Source organism: Solanum lycopersicum, chromosome 9 (assembly GCF_036512215.1).
Source record: "Solanum lycopersicum chromosome 9, SLM_r2.1".
Lineage (NCBI taxonomy): Eukaryota > Viridiplantae > Streptophyta > Magnoliopsida > Solanales > Solanaceae > Solanum > Solanum lycopersicum.
The window spans coordinates 61,042,306-61,064,445 of record NC_090808.1 but is presented as its reverse complement, the minus strand read 5'-3'; the positions used below and the strand labels follow the sequence as shown (position 1 = coordinate 61,064,445).

The 22,140-nt window shown below is 36.6% G+C and overlaps 1 protein-coding gene across 6 annotated transcripts; it reads right to left on the bottom strand.

Moving 5' to 3' along the window:
* Positions 1 to 230: 230 nt before the first annotated feature.
* On the bottom strand, positions 231 to 11,318 carry LOC101247254 (E3 ubiquitin protein ligase DRIP2). 6 transcript variants are annotated; one of them, XM_010328133.4, is made up of 8 exons: positions 10,695 to 11,175; positions 9,945 to 10,044; positions 8,315 to 8,642; positions 7,728 to 8,173; positions 7,580 to 7,630; positions 7,336 to 7,423; positions 1,217 to 1,289; positions 231 to 784 (listed from the first exon to the last, which is right to left on the bottom strand). In XM_010328133.4, the coding sequence occupies exons 1-7, from the start codon at positions 10,807 to 10,809 to the stop codon at positions 1,230 to 1,232; spliced, it is 1,188 nt and encodes a 395-aa protein (XP_010326435.1). In that variant the 5' UTR covers positions 10,810 to 11,175; the 3' UTR covers positions 231 to 784; positions 1,217 to 1,229. The 6 variants fall into 6 exon arrangements, 5 of the variants coding, with proteins under 5 accessions (XP_010326435.1, XP_004247220.1, XP_025888530.1 ...); XR_011211430.1 differs by lacking the exon at positions 7,336 to 7,423 and having other exon boundaries at positions 893 to 1,289; XM_004247172.5 differs by lacking the exon at positions 7,336 to 7,423 and having other exon boundaries at positions 10,695 to 11,318.
* Positions 11,319 to 22,140: the final 10,822 nt, after the last annotated feature.

The window sequence follows — 22,140 nt, the reverse complement described above, 5'->3', positions numbered from 1 at the left end:
CCACTTTATTTCATTGACGAAAATCATAGGCGCTTGATTGATGAATCAATTTGTAAAACAATAACAACAAAGGGCGGGAAGTTTGATTACCTGGAGAGGTTGGGTGGGGACATCTTTAGAATAGGACATAAAAGAATAACAACAGTACAATTCATCATTCTACAGTCAGATAGAAATGTTGCTTAAATGTAACGTCAAACTTCAGGTGAAATACTAGTACCTTGGAAAAATAAATTAAATTGTGTATATATATATATATATATATTATATTAAGATTTTGAGATATGAAAGACATGAATGAAAAAACATTATCAAGATTCACTCAGGTAGTGTACAACCATACAACACATTGCAGAGACAGAGAGAGAGAGAGTGAACTTGAAAGCATGGTGGCCAGAATGGCCCAACTTGGATTTCAGTATCATCTTCCTCGTCATCTAGTTCCTCGATTACTGCTGAGTCGCAGCAGTTGAAAACAACCTACTAGTCTACAACTCACAATATGATGAGGCACAATGGTTCTTATAACAATTCCGCTCTGCTACTTCAACATATGATTAGCTCTCATGTAGTTTATCAAGTATAGAAATGCAGTGATAATAACTCAAGATGCCGCAGTGCCTGGGGACTTTCGAGCATAAGCTAGTCCCATAACAAAATCCTTTGCCGATGAACCAATAATTGCTGGTATTCTTTCAGATGGGGTAGTTTGAAGCCACATATCAACCAAACTGTTCAGTGGTAAACTGGGGACGATTGATTGTCCCATACATCTAATCTCAACCTACAAAATAAATTAAAGAGTCAGCACAGAATAAAAGTAAACAAGCAAATTGTTTACTATGTTTTTTTCCAATGGAGTTTGCTTCCAAGAAAAAAGTGTCTGCCATACTTGTCACATGTGGGTGATCTTTCTTGCTGATCAGAAAGGGAAATTTCGTTTAACATCAAGCATCACACATTACCATTCCTCATTTGCACATGTGTAAAGTAGAGGGTTACCGGCCCCAAAGTTGAGTTAGTTCATGTGGAAATTTGTTAACACAGCCTAGTTCAAAACCAGACTGGATGACCATTGCATCCAATGTCTTCAAAAAGTATAGAAAATGATGTCCCCCAGACTTCAATCTAATATCACCAAAGAAGATATATAGGGTTGCATAAAATGCTAATGGTGTTCATTGATTTATAAATTACTATGAAGCAAGGGAATCACCTCGTCTTCGCTCTTAAGATCCAACTTCCGCATCAGGTATTTTTGGATGAAACAAACAGGAATATTGCCATCCCTGCAAAAGAGGAATATATGAGAAAATACGCAAGAATACCTGTCTCGAAATGTTAAAGATATTGGTGATTCTACTCCTACAAATGGACCAACTCAATCTTAATTTTGGCAAACAGAAACTTTTCCAACTTGAGCTGCTCTTTCTAGCCTCTAACACTATATTCTCTTTTTGGCTCTAGGTGTCTTTCACTGCCAAACATCTATGGCTTATCCATTCCCAATGATTATCTCAGGTTACCTACATATTTTTTTCTGAATTTTCATCCTCCAAGTTTTATTCGTGTACATTTTTTGCTAGTTATACATCCAAAACTACTTGTAAGTCAGATTACTGATGCGAATTTAGGTGCCATCTGGCCAATAATTAATCTTCCCAAAAACTGCTTTTTCCATTTCTCATTCTTCTGAACTATTAGGAATTTTAATGTCAGATATCAAACTGCAAGGTTCTTCTGTGATTCCTTTTCTTTTTAAAATTCCAAGATCACTTTATCATAAGCACACATCACTTCATGCTTTCTTTACTTATTTCAGAGTACTGTTGGTTATAAGCCATTAAAAAAAGGTAGCCCTGTGATTTCTGAACTTTGCTGGACTGAAAATAGGACTTTTGTTTCGTATATAATAAGTATTTCAAATTGGAATGTATAATGTCCTCTTTCTTATTAAATAATCTCGTTTGCTGCCTTATAAGGTCACAACATATAGACCAAACTGCAACAAGGAAAGAAATGTAATTAACACTTCATATTCTGTCCTATCTAGCTTCCATCTATTTCAAACTTCACATGAAGAGGAGATCATTTTCAGTTCAAGATCAAGCACCTTAGTTTAATTTATGAAAACATATTTCGATGCATGGCATGCTAACCGTATCACTAGAGATATAGTCTTCTAATTGAGCAAACATGGATGTTAACATATAAATGTATAATTCTAAATGAAGTAGTCACACGCTTATGGTATCAGAGAAGCAAATATAAACTTCAAGTCTCACATCCACCAATTATCAAAAAGGAAGTTTCATGTGCTTGGGATAAAAAAGAAAGAGTCAAACCCGCACATGAAGGAGCGTTTTCCAGACCTAATACAAATAAACAATTGTATCTTCTCTAGCCGCTTAAACTTTTAGATGAGGTGGTCACACAATTTAATACTAGAATTATATATCCAAAGGGTGGAAATAAATGAAAATAAGAAGTACAAAAATCCATATGGCAGGTGCGGAAGCAAACAATCACTCCGAACATTTGACGAACTTTTGGCAGTAGAAACATGCTGAACAGTAAATCAGTAGCAGCAGTGATGTGGAAGAAACCAGAGAATTTTGAGGGTTGAGGAGCATCATAGACTAAAGCGCTGCTGCAGTAGCTGGGAAAAACGTAAGATGGAAAACCAGTATAACTATGAATATAGTAATGTTAGATCATAACCCTTGCTGCTTCTACCCCTTTAAGAAAAAGTAGAAATAAATGGGTTTAACAAATCGACACTCCAGTGTACACTAGTCTTTTACTTGTTAAAAATTAGTATAAATGTATCAAGTTCAGATATTAATGCCACAAAAAGTGGGACATATCCCTATAAAAGGAGAATTATGCAGGAATAATGCCCTCTACAAAAGCCATCCTACGGTTCAAACATATCAGATTGGGTTACCGCTGGTACTTCTAGTACCAGAAGAAAACGGTACAAGGACGAGTATGGGTGGTGTGGGCGGGTTGAAAGTAGATCATTACTCAATACACCCATATTCATATTTAAGCGGGTTAAAACAGGTTTGACTAGGGGTGGACATTCGGTGTTCGGTCGGGATTCTCAAATTTCGGGTTTGATAATTTGGTAATTGGTAGTTAAAGGTAAATGCCAAATACCAAAATTTTAAATTTCGGTTTAGGTAATCGATAAATCAAACTTCGGTTGGTATGGTATTCGGTAATATCGTATCAAAGTTGTAGCCCAGTGTATTATTGCTCCAATTATTTCTATTTTTCTATGTGGAGGCATAATATAATAGAAGATCAACAAGTACGAAAACATCAAAAAAAGTAAATTGAAACAACTAAAAGATATATGTATTTGGGTTGTTTATGTCTAGTCTTCTCTTTGGACACGTACTGATGAGTATGAACCTAGTTATATATGGCTTTCATTAGTATATAATTCGGTATTCATGAAATACTGAATACCAAATGGTTCTAATGTCTCATACCAATTCCAAATACCATAATACTAAAATTATACTCCCAAATACCATACCAAAATGCCAAAATACCAAATACTAAATCACCAAAAATTTTGGTTAGGTTCAGTAATTCGATTTTCGGTATTTTATGCCCTGCCCTAGGTTTGACCCATTTTGTATATGGGTTAAGATATGGTTATATTGTTGAAAACTCTTTGTGTTGCTGCTGATTTACTAGTAGAATAATAGGTAGTTTAGGAGTCTTTGTTTAACTTTAAATTTAGTTAGGTTGAGATAAAATAGGTTTTTGAATTTTATCCTGCAGATTTCCTGATTAAAAGCCCTATGTGGTTTAATTAAAATAAAACAAAGACAATTTCAATCATTTAGAATTTTCTTTTTGCTCCACCATTTTTAAAAACCCCATAATGGTATCAAAGCCTCATTAGTCATAGGGATCGGTGAGTTCATTCTAACCAATACCAACTTTAAACCTGTACTTTTCAAACATGTCAAGTAGCAGTCTCTCCTTGAAAACTAACCAATTAATTTAATGAAGATGATATTATATCTTGAAACCTATGATTTACGGAATGATGCATGAAAGAACAATCCTTAAAAACACTCCTTGTAGATCCCTATCATGGTCCAAATTAAAGCACATTCAGAAAAGCTTTCAGATAAGACAAGGAAATCAAGGTGCTTTATATGCACAAATCCAAAAACAAAAAAGAAGAAGAAGAAACAGTCTTGTTAACGAAGTATGCAAGTTCAAAAGCAGTCAAAAAACTCAGCACCAACCGCCAAAGCAGAAATTGAGGAAGAGCCACTTTTTTAGATTGCAACAACTGAAGTAGAAGAGTGTTGAAAATTGCTTATGTTATTGTTGATATACTACAATATCAGACTAGGTAGAGACCCAAATCTCACCAATTGCATATTCATTATTCGTCACAGCACACGATATACTACAATAATAAGCAGTTTAATTGAAAGAGGAGTCTTTTAAAATTTAAATTTAGTTAAAGCAATAAGGTACATCTTAAACATTTTGGAAAGTATTACTTCATACTTCTTTCAAACTTGACACTTAACTCTTCCAATGAACGGTTTAATATATTCACAGTTCAAATTATGATTTCTAACGTTGTTACACCAAAATCAATTTAAATCATTTATTCAGAATTGTTCTTAGATCAGATAAGAAAAATTCGGTCTGGATTCGACTGCAAGAGTATAAAGGCTACGAGAAGTTGCTTCTTCTGGTGGCCACGTGTCTGAGATGCTCAGAGAGCTGACAATGGAGAATACCTCTTCTAAATTAGAGCAAAGTCAGATTATTTGAAAAGCATCGACTGAGCAAAGATTTTTAAAAAATGTGAGTGACGTGAAGGACAAAGTCTGTACCATGAGTGATTTACCAGAAAGCTATACCAACATAGTTAACCCATATCTGACCCGTAAATAACTTGTGAGCGACCCATTTTATACAGTTCAAAAATGGCGTGAACCCAAATTTTATCCATTTTAATTAATACTGACCCAACCCACTTAGCTATGGGTGGGTTATTGAAATATGGGTCCATTTTGCTAGCACTAGCTATATACTACCCAAGGTGAAGCAACATTATCGTTGTGAACCAAGTAACTAGCTTATGGTTTACACTAACATTACAAGACAGCACTCATAAGTTGCTACAATTCCTACAGGATACTTGGCCTATCAAAATAATTCCCATTGGCCATGTCCTGAAGGGAGAGAACAAATCCACAATGCATTGGTCAGCAGTTTTTTCCTAGTAATCCATCAGGTACATTATCTCCGTGGTCAGCACCTATTTGTTATGCTCCAAATTTCACTTCCTCCAGAGAAAGAAAACCAAATTATAACTACGTCAGAAAGTAAGCATCCTGTTGACTAAAATAGATAAAAGGAACAAGCAATGCCTGTACTCCAACCCCTTGGAGGATCTATGGCTACTCCAAGTCCAAATGCAAAAGACTTTGTGAGAGTCCACTAAATACTGTTGACTGTTCTTATAAGACACCTCATGTCCCTCATTTGGTTGTTCCATATGTAAATACCTAATTTAAGCCAGTTGCTCTCATGAGTCCTTTTGATATACAATAGCATAGGTAAACTAGTTAGTACATGAAACTCTTTGCACTTATGATTGCATTCAGTCATTTAGGCGCAAGGGTCATCTATGTGAATACCATTTCCGGTTCCTCTCTGCCCACATGGGTTTCTCAGGTTAAGTATAAGGGCCCAAACAGCACCCAACTGAAGTTCACCAGATGATGCAGTGGGAACTGCCAAATAATGGAAAAGCAGCACTGCAGTAAAGCTTCAACAAACGAATATAGATTAATAGGCAGAGCTAAACAGAACCTACAGAACTTGCTTGGCAGAACTGTCCTTGGACTTGATTTATGATACCCGAAAAAATGCATTTTGCCTTGAGCAAGAAAATTAAAAAAATCTACCCAGAATATCAAACAGTTCTAGAAAGACAACTACAAAGCCTTATCAAATAAAACAAAAGATCAAATGAAGAAGGAAAAAATCAAGGACATAAATACCAAACAGAAGGCATCAACCACATAGAAAAACATTAACCAAAATAACTAAGAAGAAAAGAGATGTGAGAGCTCTGGCAGATATTGTTTTTGATTTTTAGAATAAAATAACAAAAGCAAGACCAAATTCCTCATTCTTTCTGGAAATCTATTAAATCTCTTCAAGTAAATTGGATATTGAGAAGAAAAGTTGCATGCCCGATGGCTATCATGAAATGGGTATGAGTGGTAGGCGCATGTTAAGAGTTCGAGTCATCGTATGAACCAAGTTTGGAATTTGAGTGGAGAATCCGTAGAGGAGCAGGCTATTAGCCACCTATTATGAAGCTAACAACAACAGATTTAATGGTCATCAATATGGGGTTCTTTTCTGAAAAATGGGTCTAAAGTGAGGTGATAGATTAACCATGGGTTGTGTTGAGAATACAATCAAATAATAAAAGTGTGCACTAAGCTGTTGGATGAGATGGTCTCATACTTGAACACATGGTATCAGAGCAGGCAGAAGAGCAGACTGAGGTCCTGTGATTGAATCTCACCGCCATCCATATCAAAAAGAATTTCCACATGTTTGGCCCATAAAAAGAATCAGGCCGGCACATGAGGGGGCGTGCTGAGAATACAATTAAATAATAAAAGTGTGCTCTCTCTAATAGCTTAAGCTTTTAGATGAGATGGTTTCACACTTCAACAAGTTTAGTGGATGGTGGGTACAGAATATCTTTGATTTTGTTAAAAGCTGAAAGGTGTAAGCATAGAACCATGAACCTTTAATAATTAGTTTCATTCTGGAGGGGAAAATTTTACATGGCCAAGCAAAAGGCATGACATGTATTTTGATATAGGTCAATCACATGAATACCAAACTTACTAAGTACACAGTGGTTGACAGGTACGTGCAACATTAAAGGAATGTACATCTACGACAAGGTTTTACTCTTATAGATAATTAGATCAAAATTTCACTAGAAAATATAGAGTGAAATGGAGAGCGACCTATTTGATTATATAACCCGCTAAATTAACATTTTATGTTAGAATAAAGAAAGTCATGCACAAGTCCATAGTCAAATTAGCAACTTCAATTTAGATAATATCTTTCCTGATCATTGCTGGCTGCCCCCTAAATGATATGTGACTTACTGATCAGATGCACAAAATAAAGATAATTGAAATCAACTGCCAGGCTTGTCGCCACAGCAGATTGACTGTACTCTCATCTAGAGCATATCCTACTTTAAAAGTCAGTTGAAGTGATTCTGAAGCAGCATTAAGAAGTTACCATTATTAGCTTATATTCTCTGTCTTTATGCAACGTGACTGTGACTTCCCCAGAGCCACCAAAAAATAGACGAGTTGCAGAATTGTACCTCAGAAAGGGGAAGAAAAAGATTTAAAAGGTTGTAAGAACCAAAATGCATGCAGCTAAAATATTGTTGGGGCAACCTTTATGAATTATAAGAACTAACAGGCATACTAAGAGCGTCATCAGAAAAAAATTGGTTTACTCAATAAAATGAACTTACTTTATTCTCAAGTAACTTGCAGAAATCTGTGGCAAGGGTGCATCTCCCTCCCTGAAAATTCATAAGGAGAATTAAAACAAGGGAAATTCAATCTTGTTTCTGAAAAAAGTAAAACAGAAAAATTCTATAAGATAAATCAGATTCTCACTGGTCTTCCGAGGCCACCAACGAAAACCATATTGGATAGATTCTCTTTTCACATCTGGCAGTGGTTGCATCCAGAAAAGTTTGCGGTGAAATATCAAACTCCCCATAAAATGATGCCTTCTTTTGGCGAATTCTACGCGACTTTTTAGGTTTGTCAAATTCTGGAGGAGCAGGATCACTATTATTGTCATCCTTGATCTTTGATTTCTGTCCATGTTCTTTGACTTTAGTTTTACGGACATGACCCTCACGGTCATGGGAATGCCGACCTTCTGACTTAGCGGTAGAACCGTCTGAGGTAAACCTCGAAGATTTGCTCCTGTTTGCTGCTTCCACCAAACAATTTAAAGGTTTCCACAAATCAACTTTGCCTTCCCACTGTTGACTGCCATTTTCAGTTTCTTTATCAGGTGTAGGGTGACTAGAAGGCTCAGCACTGGAAGAATTCTGCAAAAAGAGAAATTAAAAAAAATTGACATGATCGACTGTAACAATATTACCACAGTTCTATGCAAAACGTTGCAAAAATAAGATCTAATAAAGTCCAAATTTAGGCACTGCACCTAACATCTGAAGAACATGACTTACCAGCCTCATGTTCTGAGTGAACTTGTTCAAAGTCTCAAGTGAGCTAGAGCTATCCAGCTGATCTTCTCCAGAACCATCTTCATTCTTGAGAGATTTCTCAATTGAAAAGTTGGAACCACATAATGCTTTTCTTGCCACCGATTTTGTTCTTCTTCCTGTTATTCCAGTTTGTGAAGATACTCTTGGAGTGCTGACCACAAGTGACGAGAGTGATCTCTCCTTTCTCCTCACTGGCAACGCTACTGAAGTCACAATTTCAGGTGCATTCACCTTTCGCCTCTTATAAGGGAATACCTTTGCTCTCACATCTTGCAGATTATGATCTGGCCTGTTGTAAAATAATTTAAAAAATAAATGCTATTCTCAGGAATTTTCATCTTCCACTCAACTGCAGAAATAAATATAATATGCATAAGAGGAAGCTAATTTGGCATATTTTACAAGTTTTCCTCCCTATATTTCGAAAATCAATCTCTTCTAGTTACTTTTTTGTCTTACTTCCCAGACTGCAGAACCTCCAAACAGTACCCAGAAATCAGAATTAATTGTAAATACTGATCCAAGTCCGTAGATTGATCAAGAGGCAAATTAACCAGTTGTGGGATCAACATTGTTATATGGGTTGAATATTTTGCCTGAAGGACCTAACATATCCAAAAGAGAAGTGCATCCGACAAGTGTAAGGAGTGCAACAAGTAGCACATATGAAAAAATATGAGAAGTTCATCTGAAATGGTTTAACTATGTCACTAAGTAAATACACTAATGTGTAGTTGCATCACTATGATGATTAAAAGTACTAAAAGGAGTGAGGCAAACCTAAACCTATCGAGGGAGTGACTCGAAGACCTCGTGATCAATATGAACTTAGTAAGTGCAAAGCACAGTGAAAACAAAGGATCCATAGATGACATGACTAGCTGGGATTCAGGCTTAGTCGCAGCTAACATTATGTCATGTATCCACCAAAAGACTAAATTTTTAGTCTGATAAGAGACTTGCATTCAGTGTGGAGACAGCTGTCAAATTTAGAGAACTTATACTTTTACGGAACTCCTGATTTGCCTTAAGAGGCGGATTATGTAGTATTGGAGTGAAACTTGCTTGAATAGATCTGAACGGATATAGAGCATTCATATTGCAGATCCCAGCTAGTTTCAGATATAACATAATTGATGATTGATTAAACATGTACTAGAGTTACTCTAAGTCTTTAGCCATTCATTGTGACACATTAGAAGCAAACTACCCCATATAGCACTATGAAAATAAGAGAAAACCTGATTGTCTATATCCAAGAACAACAAAACTTATAAAAGACAGCCCAGGAAAAAACTAAATGTCAACAAAAAGCTGGCATGCCTGTCTCTTGAAGATGGAGTGCATAAAGAAGAAAGGTGAATGAGGTGGAGGGAAGAAGTCCCCAACTGTGGTGGAAATGTCACATCGTTCTCAAATTAAACATGGAACAATCTTGAGTCAGCGAGTAAGTATGAAGGCAACATGTATAGCCAGACATATAACCTATGGCTAAATAAACATACAGAAACTTATATGTCAACGGAGTACTTAAGCAACCTTTTGCATTTACGGAAGAAAGAAAAGAACAAGAGCTAGAAGATAATATGACCTCAGTTTCTCTAAAGGAACACAGCCTAAGTCAATATTGCAAATTGGACAGTGTTCCGTTTCTTCATCGGACAGCTTCTTGTAGATGCATTTCCTGCAAACTGAGTAAAGTTCCAGAAGGTACAGTGTCACAATAGTAATCATCTTTTTCACAGAAGCAGTTACTAGCTTTGATAGTACCCAAACCAAAATGCAAAAAAAAGTAAGCTTTTATATAAGAGGAACAAGAAGAAAGTACGCAAAGTTCAAGGCATGCATCCAACAAGATGCTTCACACAATATACACCAGTGTAAGTTTCTAAAGGAATACTTAGGAACAAAGAAATATCTCATTACAAACACACAGGCATAAAGCAACAACCACAAATTACCACCTATGCTGTGCTCCAATTTGTCAATGAGATCAAATTGCCGCAACAGAAAACCCAAAAAAGAATCATAGGATACAAATAAATCAAGTCAATCTACATCAATAAACAAATATTACTGAAACGAAACCATCCATATATATCACCAATTGTCCAAATGGAATGGATCCCATTAGCTGAAAAAACCCAAAATATTCCCATGTTCTATTACAATTTCGTTACAATGAGCAAAGACGAAACACCCAGATGGGCAAACGACTCTCTCCAGCTAAGATAATGCAAACAGAGCAAAACCCAGATCGTAAAACCAACTGGAAACAGTTCAATCGGAAAAATCGAAACCAATTGAAAATTCAAACAGGTAACATTGACAAGGAACTCACACGTATGAAGACATTCGGAAATGGTAGTTGCATCTCTGAAGAGATTATGACAAAGAGGGCATGTCATGCATGCCGCAATCACATCTCTCTTCACCTTCACCAATTGATTCGTCATAATATATTATCCACCTCTCTATTATCAGCTCAATAACACGTAGTGAAGCGGTGCATGCTAGAAACAGCTTCATACACACATGGAGTTTTACGTTCATTCATCACTCACTTTTATCATCTGCATTAAACCCAGAAAACGATAGACAGCAGATTTGCGAGTGTTGAATCTGATGAGATTTGGATGAAATTTTGGTTTGGATTTAGATTTTGAGGGTTAAAGTGAAGTTGTTGAATGATCTCTTATTGCTATGTAGAGTCGAAATCGACGGTGTTTTCGGTTGGTGGGTGGGTAGGGGTGAGGAGAAATAGCTCATGAACAAAACCCAATACTTTAATATTAACTCTAATCATTGAATTTGCTATTGTTAATTCATCTCGCTCCTATTTTAATTTATATATGAAATTAATGTATAATATTTTAATGTTTCATAAATTAAAACGAAAGGATTATATTTTTCTCTTGTTAATAAATGTTTGAGGTTAAAATGTCTGTTTTAGTCACTGGAACTAGATAATTCTTTGTTAATGTGTCTGCTTTAATTGTTGAAAGTAGACACCTTTTTCGTTGATATGTCTACTTCTATTCGAGAGCAGTTTTAAAATATTTAAAAGTTACCTAAAAAAATATTATAAGTTAAAAAGATTACAAATTTAAAATATTTGAAATTCTTATATTTTCAGTTATATATTATAAAAATGCGTAAAATGTATTATATGTCATAATAATTAACAACTTAAATATTTTACAAACATAAATTTTTTTTGAATGATTATCAAAATTATACAAGTGTCATATAAATTAAAGCAAAAAAAGTAACATATATATTATTTGAAATTTACCTAAAAAATATTATAAATCACAATAATTAACAACTTATAATCTTTAACAAACGTATAAACATTTGATTGATCCTCAAAATTTAGTACGTATTTTATTTTTAAATAACATAAAATATACGCTAAACACAATCACTAATAAGTTAAAAAATTAAAAGACATAAAAAATTATTTTTACGCCGAATAAATTATGACATGAAAAAGTAATACATATTATCACAATAATCAACTCTTCAAAAACTTTTTTTTTCGTATAAAGTGAGATAATAAATTAACATATATTATATTCGTACAGACACTCAATGGTCGAAAGGAGTGGGCTGATTAATACTCGTTTTGTGTTTCATATGCGTGACGGCGGAGTTAAAAAAAGACGAAGGTAGTTTAGAGATTAATTGCACTCATGGCGCATGTTAGCCAATTCATAGTGCAAGGAAAACATTTATTTTATTTTATTTTATTTATACACACCATGTATTTATGTTGTATTTAAATTTTTAGTACTTTGTATGATTTTAAGTGTTATATAGAGTTTTCAATTTAATTAACAGTAACTCTTACTCATAATTCATAAACATTAAGGTGCTTTGAATCAGTTATTAGGTGCAAATGAAATATCTCTTTTTTTAAGAAATAAAAAAAATTGTTTATAAGATTTATGTTATGAACTTAAATACTTCAAGAGAAAAAATTATAGTAGAAGTTGCTGATGTGGTTTAGTAATTTACGATTTGAGTTAAAATAATTATCATTCGTTGAACTGAATTCATTGTACATGAATCTGTGTGTTTCAAAAAAATAGAGTAATGCAGTTCAATTTCATGTTCGTACTACAACGATGTAATAGCTCAATTCATGTCATAATGTAAATCATTTTTTATGGTGATTATTCTTATTTATATTTGAACCACTAATTGTTACCATTTATATTTGTATATTGACGATTATTATTTGTATTAAAAAGAAAGAGGGGAAGAGGCGAGAAAGGGGGAAGAGAGGAGAGCGAGAGAGTACAGAGAGACGAGGGACAAAGGAGGTAAAAATTTGCTATAAAATTCTAACTATAGCTAAGAATCATAATTCCTTAAATGATATATTATACATTTGTCTTCGTAATGTTTCATTAGTAATTTAGTATAATAAAGGCAACAAGTAAGTCGAAGAGTGAGTTATAAATTGTTGACATGAAAGGAAGCTTCTTAAGTGGGGCAATGTGGCAAGGCATGGGGGTGTATCACATTGTATATGACGAGGCAATTCAATGTGCTAAGTGGAACCCACTCTCGTGATCCACTTGTTTAATTCTAGTGTATTATTTTTTGAAAAAAAAATTAGCAATTAAATCATAATACTTGACATATTTAGTCAAAATAACAATATTTTAAATATTTATTTAAAATATCATAATAATATTTTAACAAATAAAGAGTATCATAATATAATTTATTTATCCTCTTTTATTTTTCAAATTAGACTCACTTTTTGACTAAAAAAAATAAATTTCATTATCCATTTTTCAGTTTTCACCCTTTAAATACTTTTACCTAAATTCTATCATTTCTCTTTAAAGATTTCTTTTATTATTTCATATCTTCAATTAACCTAAACCTTGTCTTTTTTAAAATCAAAATCCTCTATTTTTTTCTAAGAAACTTTAGAAATCATTTCAAAGATTTTCAACCTTTATCGAAGTATTGAGATATAAAAGTATTTTATATGTTTTGTATGTTGGACTTATATGTATAATTTGCTATACATATACAATTGAAACGAATTGTATAAAACTAAGTGTATAAAACGAAGTATATAAAACGAATTGTATAATTATAAGTGTATATGATGATTATATACAATTTGAATTTGAACAAAACGAGAAAGGGAGAAAGACAAAAGAGACTTGAACAAGGAAGTACTTTTATTGTATAATTATAAGTGTATAACACGGAGATATATATATTTGCATGTGTACATACAATTTTCTCTCACTTTATAAAATTAAAAATACAATTTATAAAATTCTATTGTATAAAGCGAGAGAGGGAGAGTGGCGAACAAGAATATGAGGGAGAGAGGAATTGACAAATAATTTGTTATTGAACACAAATAAATTAATCGATAGCTACTATATTTATTTTATAATGTTAATTTATCGTTGTATATAATTATCCCTTACAAATACAATTTATAATAAGCATGAAAAAAATTTGACATTCAAAATGGTAGGTCGGTAATTTTTCCTTCTCTCTTCCTTCTTAATTTTCTCTTCTGGGATTTTTTAAAAAAGGTGACATTAAGGTTTCAAAATAAATGGGTAGTAATATAAGTCTTAAGTATTGGGTGTAGGTGACAATTATGTGATTAATGATTAAGGATTGTGGAGTTGCCCTCAAGTTTATAAGTTGACAGTTTGGTCCACTGAATTAAATGAAGGGTAAAAGGGTAATTTCACAATACCTAATTTAACCAACTTTTGGTGGGAATTAAATGAAGAGTAAATTGGTAATTTGACTATACAAAACCTAATATAACCAATTTTGATGGGAAAAAATCGAGCCAAAAGAGGAAATAAAGCTTTTTCCCCCGCCTCCAGCCGTCATATTCGTCCTCTTCTTCTTCTTCTGCTCTCGTTTGCTTGCTTGCTTTCCTTTCTTCCTGCTCTCTTCATCTTTATCTTCTTCTTCTTCTTCTTATTTTCGTACATTGCGGGTCTTCGCTGGTAGTGCTTGTGCTTTCTTCTTCTTGAATCAGTTTTTTACCTAATATGTAACTGGTGGACCAAATTTTGTTTTGTTTTGAAATTACTGCATAAGCGTTATACACCATTGTTCCTGGTAAGTACAATTAATAGTTATTTAAAATCAATTTATTATCATATGATCTGGGTACCTGCAATTTTTTCTATAATTTGCATTCATGTTTCCAACATATTGTTATATATGTTGCAACAGTTGACTATTAGAACATATTATAGTCATATGTAGCAACATGTGATTTATTTTCACAACAGAATAGTCATATGTAGCAACATATGACTTACATCTCGCAACAGAATAGTCATATGTAACAACATGTGATTTATTTTCACAACAGAACATTCATATGTAGCAAAATATGACTTACATCTCGCAACAGAATAGTCATATGTTGCTACATATGATATAACTAAAAAATGTAGCAACATGTGATTTATTTTTCACAACAGAACAGTCATATATAGCAACATATGACTTACAACTCGCAACAGAATAGTAATAACTAAAAAATGTAGCAACATGTGATTTATTTTTCACAACAGAACATTCATATGTAGCAACGCATGACTCAAATATCGCCACAAAATAGTCATATGTTGCTACATATGCTTATTATTCATGATTAGTAATTGTTTTTTTAATTATTTTCTTCAGGTGCAATGCCATTATTTGTAGGGATTGATTGTCGTGGTGAATGGATCGAGAAGAAAAATCGATTCATATGGCGTTGGGAGGATAGTAAAAAACGAGGAGCCGGTTAAGTAGGTATGTATGTCGAAAGAAACATTTTGTATGATGAGTTCTTGAATTTAGTCGTGCAAAAGTTTGGATACAATTGTAAACCTCAAGATCTTGTCATGAGTTACATTCCCCATTTTTTTCATAATGAGAAGGTTTTACCTTTTAAAATAACTGATCAATCTAGTTTGAGTGTTTATTTGGAAGGAATAGAGAAACCGCCAATATTTAGAGTCTACGTGGAAGAAACTCCTATCGAGGAGGATCATAATGTAGACCAAGGCCAATAAGATATGTTTAATGATGAATTTCATCCTGCGGACATGAATAATCCTAATGATGAAATTGAAATAGGTGAATGTGAAGGTGAAGCTCAAGCTAAAGGGTCAGACCTTGAGAGCAAGTTTCTTCCCACACCTATAGTTGGCAGCAACAATCCATGTGCTTCTCAAACTTCACGTGTGAATAATGTTAGAGATGATGAAACAAGATTTTACAACGGAATGACATTCAAGAACAAGCAAGAACTGGCAAATTCATTGGAAATTGCTTGCTTGAAAAAAGATCTTAGACTGAAAAAAGTGATCAATTCTCTAATGTGTTTTCCTTTAAATGTCATATCCGAATTACAATTGGTGGGTGAGGTCTGTGGAATTTACAAGTGGTGACAGGTTTTCCATTAAAATATATGAAAAGTACCATACGTGTGGTTCAGAGCATCTTACAAGCCATAATCCCCACGCCACGACAAAAGTCATAGGTAAGTACTTTGAAAATAGGTTTTCCAATGGTAAAGGCCCATCCACAAGAGACATGTCAAATCAACTCTGCACAGAATTGGATTGTAAGGTGAAGGAATATTGAGTGTATTGAAGTGTTAACCTAATAAGGGAATACATGGGAGATATATATAGGAGATATAGGAAGGAGTACTAATCCTAATAGGACTAGGATTAAGGAGTACTAATCATAATAGGACTTGAATTAGTACACAGTAAATACTAATATTATTTAATACTATTTATTTAATACTATCTGTTATTATCCCCCCTCAAGCTGACTGAGCGGAAGCGAACGGAAGCTTAGAACTGAGGTAATCGTGCTGTCGGCTCGGGAGAGGCTTGGTGAGAATATCAGCCGGTTGTTCTTCAGTGGGTACATACTGCACAGTCATGGTGCCGGCCTGAACTTCATCGCGAACAAAGAGACAATCGGTATCAACATGCTTCATTCTGGTGTGTAGGACGGAATTCTTGGCCACACAGATGGTTGATTTGTTGTCACAATAGAGAGCAGGAATAGTGTGAGTGGCGCGGAGTTCGCGAAGAATATATGTGACCCACATGGTCTCAGCAGCAAGAAGAGCAAGGGCGCGGTATTCAGCTTCAGTCGAGGACCGAGAGACCTTGGGTTGTTTTTTTGTACACCAAGAGATCAGGTTCGGCCCCCAAAAAATGAGAAACCCCGATGTAGATTTTCTGACATTTTTATCATTCGCCCAATCTGAATCTGAGAAACCCCGAAGCTCCAAGTCCCCGGGTCGAATGAGTAAACCACGACCAAGAGTGCCAAAAATGTACCTGAGAATGCGTTTTAAACAATGGTAATCATGTTCACTTGGTCGATGCATGCGCTGAGCAACTCGGTTGACAGCAAACTGGATGTCAGGACGGGTAATGGCCAGATACTGTAGAGCCCCAATGAGGCTGCGGAAGTGGGTGATATCGGCAAAGAGGGTGTCGGCTCCATTCGTAGACGAAGAGACTGCCATAGGTGTTGGTTGACTGGTGCATTTTTCCAGTCCAGCTTTCTGCAACAGATCTCGAGCATATTTTGACTGATAAAGAAATAAGTCGCTGCCTGTCCGAGAAACCTCCATTCCCAAAAAATAATGTAACGGGCCAAGGTCCTTCATTTTGAAGGTAGTATGCATAGCTCGAGTGACATCCTGAATGAGAGCTGCAGTAGAGCCTGTAATAATGATATCATCTACATAGACAAGATGAATGACTTTACCCTGTGCTGAATGTCGAGTAAACAGACTCGTGTCGTATACGCAACACGTGAAGCCGAGTCCCTGGAGGAATGTTTTTAGACGTGTGTACCAAGCACGGGGGGCTTGCTTGAGCCCATACAGAGACTTCTGGAGTTGCAAACATGTTGAGGGAAGCGGGGATCAACATAGCCCGGTGGTTGCGTCATGTAGATAGTTTCATCAAGCATGCCATGAAGAAAAGCATTGGAAACATCCAACTGATTGATGAGCCAATTGTTGCGCACGGCGAGTGACAGTACCAGGCGAATGGTTTCCTGTCGAATAACAGGACTGAATGTCTTGGAGTAATCAAGCCTTTAGCAACCAAACGAGCCTTGTACTTGGAAATACTGTCATTTGCATTGTGTTTAATTTTGTACACCCATTTACAACCCACTGGGTGCCGCCCATAGGGCTTAGGTACAAGAACCCAAGTTTTCTGATCAGTCAAAGCCTTAAACTCGTCATCCATAGCATGACGCCAATAAGCATTTTTTGAGGCAACAGAGTAGGTTGTTGGTTCACTATCGGGAAGGGGTGTATTTGGTAGTATGGTAGCCTGAAAGGTTTTGGGTTTAAAGATACCGGCTTTTCCATGAGGTAACATGGGATGAGTATTGGGGGGTGGCACGGGCGGTGATGATTCGGGGGTGGCCGGGAAGGACCCAAAACGGATCGGGCTGGAGATGTTGTGGGTATGGGGTGGTTCGGGTTGGTTGTGAGTGTGGGTGGTGGTTGCGGGTGTATTGTGGGTGACGGTCGAAGGGGTGATGAAGGGTGGTTGGGTAGTGGGTGGAGATGTGGGGGATGGTGGTGAGGGATCCTGTGAGTATGTTGGAAAAAGAGGAAGGACGCCAATGAATGATGTATTTGTGGAGGAGGAAATAGACTCGTAGGGAAACTCATTTTCGACAAATTTGACATGACGAGATATTAGACTTTATGAGTTTGTGGGTCAAGACAGCGATAACCCTTGGAGGTAGGATGATAGCCCAAAAAAATACAAGGACGGGATCGGGGTTGTAATTTGTGAGTAATATAAGGGCGTAGCCAAGGGTAGGCAAGACACGCAAAGACGCGGAGGTTGGTATAATTAGGAAGTTCTTGGTAAAAGAGTTGATAGGGTGATTTGTTGGAGAGGGTGTGACTGGGCATTCTGTTAATAAGGTAGTTTGCGGTGGCTAGAGCTTCTACCCAAAAGGAGACAGGGAGATGAGATTGATGTAGAAGAGTAACCATCGTTTCAATGAGATGGCGATGCTTACGCTCAACCACCCCATTCTGTTCGGGAGTATATGGACAGGAGGTTTGATGTATAATTCCCAGGGATTGCAGAAACTGGCCAAAGATGTTATTTACATATTCCTTTCCATTGTCACTTCGAAAAAGTTTAACATGAGAATTGAATTGTGTTTTGACCATTTTTTCAAAAGTGACAAAGGTGGTGTATGCCTGTGATTTGTGTTTTAGTGGGTACAACAAAGTGTATTTTGTAAAATCATCCACAAAACAAATATAATAGCGAAAACCAGTAAATGAAGGAACAGCAGTAGGACCCCATAGGTCAGAATGAATAAGTTGAAAAGGTGCAGTTGTACGCTTCTCAGATAAAGTAAAAGGTAATTTATGAGATTTAGCAATTGAACAGGAGTCACAATTGTTTATATAAATGGAAGAAAAATCTAATTGAGACATTAAAGAATTTATTATTTGAGTAGACGGGTGACCCAGACGACTGTGCCACAACAGACTGTGGCCATCAGTCGAAAGAGCCACCGGAGCCACAGGAACGCTTTCTGAAACTGGGTGGGCAGACGAACTTGTGTCAGGAAGAACGTACAGACCATGCTCATAGGGGCCCTGAAAAATCACCCTCTTGGTAGTATTGTCTAGGATCTTAAAATCATTAGAGGTGAACAAGAGTGAGCAATTATTGTCTTTTGTGAATTGGTGAACTGAAAGGAGATTGGTTTTAATAGAAGGGACGTGGGTAAGGTTACCTAGGTGAAAGATAGCGGTGGGGGTTTTAATGGTACCCGTGCCAGTGTGAGAAATATTAAGGGACTCACCGTTGCCAACAGTAATACAATTGGAGCCATGATATGGATTTGGAGCGTTAAGCTTGGATAGATCAGAAGTAACTTGCATGTTGGCCCCAGTATCCAACAGCCATTCAGAGGAAGGGCCGGGTTGAGACGCATAATTGGCACGGTTATCACTATTTCGGCTCTCCTCATATCGAAACCAGCAACGAACAACAGTGTGTCCTGTTTTCTGACAGATTTGACATGTTGGACGATCCCGCTCGTAAGTGCCCTGCCCGCCGCTGGAAGATGACTGCCCGCCGCTGCCGAAGGAGTGCAGACTGTTGTTGTTGCCGTGCTGCTGACCGTCGTACGGCGGACGACTGCCCTGCCGACCGCCGCGCTCGCGGCCTCCGCTGTTTCTGCCGTAGCCGCCGCGGCTCCCCTGCCGGCCGCCACCACGCCCCCCGCGATAGTTCTGGCTTGCGGTGAGGGCGGTGGCCGGCTCCATAACAGCGGCTTCTCGGAGAAGAAGTTTGCTCTCCAGATCCACATTGATTTCTTCACTTTTTATCCACGAGGAGAGAGTAGCCAGGTCAACGGGCGTTATACTGATGCGAACCGCCTGTTTAATGGAGGAGTAAGCTGATAGGAGCCCCCGAACGATGCACATGACGAGATCTTTTTCGAGAATGATTTCGTTCATGGTGTCGAGGGCTGTGATGATGGTGGAGACCTCGTCTAAATACTCCGCCATAGTTTTCGTGTCTTTGGTAATTGTGTGGAGACGATCACGCAATTGAAAAATATGAGAGTGGGAAATTGATGCATAGCGTGTTGTGAGGGCCGTCCACAGGGCTGAAGCAGTTGTGTAGAATCAGACGTGTTTCTGAACTGTGGGAGAGATGACCGCAATCAAACATGATCGGATCTGGCCATCCACGGCTTTCTAGGCGGCATGGGCTGGATTGTTTTTTTCTGATTTGTCTGTGGCGGTGATGACTGCCGGCGCCGGTTCTGTGCTTCCATCAACGTATTTGAGAAGGTAATTGGCCTCAAGGGCTGTAAGAACGGTAATTTTCCATGTAGGGTAATTTATGTCTGATAATTTTTTGGGAATCAGGGCATGAAGATGCCTGAGAAGGAGTTTAACGCCAGAAGGAAGTGGATCGAGAGGATCCACCTCGGTTGTCATGGCTGCCGCCGCCCAAGAGAAGAGAGGGAACGATCGGTGCCCTAAAGAGAGAAAAAAAACTAGAGAAAAAAAGATCTAGGTTTTCTGGCTCTTGATACCATGAAGGAATATTGATTGTATTGAAGTGTTAACCTAATAAGGGAATACATGGGAGATATATATAGGAGATATAGGAAGGAGTACTAATCCTAATAGGACTAGGATTAAGGAGTACTAATCCTAATAGGACTTGGATTAGTACACAGTAAATACTAATATTATTTAATACTATTTATTTAATACTATATGTTATTATAAGGTAATCTATTTGAATATTTATAAGGGCATGGATCCTGCTAAGTCTAATGTTAGGGGAACACATAAGCACAGGTGCACAGTGCTTAATGCGTACCGGTATATGCTTGAAGTTGCGAATCCAGGAAGCAAGACGACATTGTCTCTCGATGAAAATGGGAGAATCCAGTACTTTTTTTATCATATGCTGCTTGGATAATTGATTTTCAAGAAATGAGAAAAGTAATAGCCGTTGATGGCACATTTCTAAGGAGCAAGTATGGAAAAGTTCTACTATCGGCGGTGGCACAAGATGCCGAGAATCATATATTTCTAGTGGCTTTTTGTGTCATGAACAAGGAATGTGATGCCTCATATGAATATTTTTTTCAAAATATGAGAAGCTTTGTAGATGATATTGATGAGTTGTGCATTATCTCTGATAGACATCCAAATATTCGAAAGATGGTTTCGAGAATCTACCTTGCATCTCATTATGGTTGGTGCATGAGACACCTTGGAAAAAATATTTGAAATAACTTTCACAATTCAAACGTAGTATCCCATTTTTATAAAGCAGCAAAGGCGTACGATATATGTGAGTTCAATGACCATTTCAATCAAATAAGAGATTTGGTATCAAAGGCCGTTGAAGCTCTTGAACGTATTAGATTTCACACATGGAGTAGGGCATTTTGCCCGGAAAATAGGTACCATCTCAATTGAGTTTATTTTTACTTTATGTGTTTTGTTTGATTTTCATATGTTGTTGTGTAGATATAACATTATGACGTCAAACATTGCAGAATCGGTGAATGCTATGTTTAATATTGAAAGAGAATTTTCCATTGTCGCTCTATTTGATGAAATAAACAGGAGATTTGCATTGTTATTTCACCAGAGGCCTATGGAACTGGTGCACTCCGCAAATAGATTTGTTCCTTCAATTGAAAAAGACATATCAGAGTATGTCAACGCGGGCAACAAATTGTTGGCCTATCAAATCGCTAACTACAAGCTCAGTGTCACTGGTCATGGAGATGTTGCTACTGTGGATCTACAAAGAAGAACTTGTACTTGTAGAATTTTTTATTTGGACAAAATACCTTGTCCACATGCCATGGCAACGATTCAATCCCAACATGGTGATGATTTTGAAAATCAGGTTTACCTGTACTCCCCTCCATATTATTCAGTAAAAAAATACATAATGACATATTGTCAGGAAATTCACCCGGTGTCAACTTAAGATTCTTGGATTATCCTTTGGATATCATACAGAGAGAAATACCTCCTCCATATGTTGATCCAAGTAATCCCGGAAGAAGGACATATAAAAGACGGTGTAGAGTTGGTGAATCATTTCCAACAAGAAAAAATAAGTGTTTCAGTATATAGGGACTTTGGCCACAAAAAAACTATATGCCCAAATTGAAATGCCCCATAAGAAGTGTTAAGCGTTGTGTTGTTGAATTTT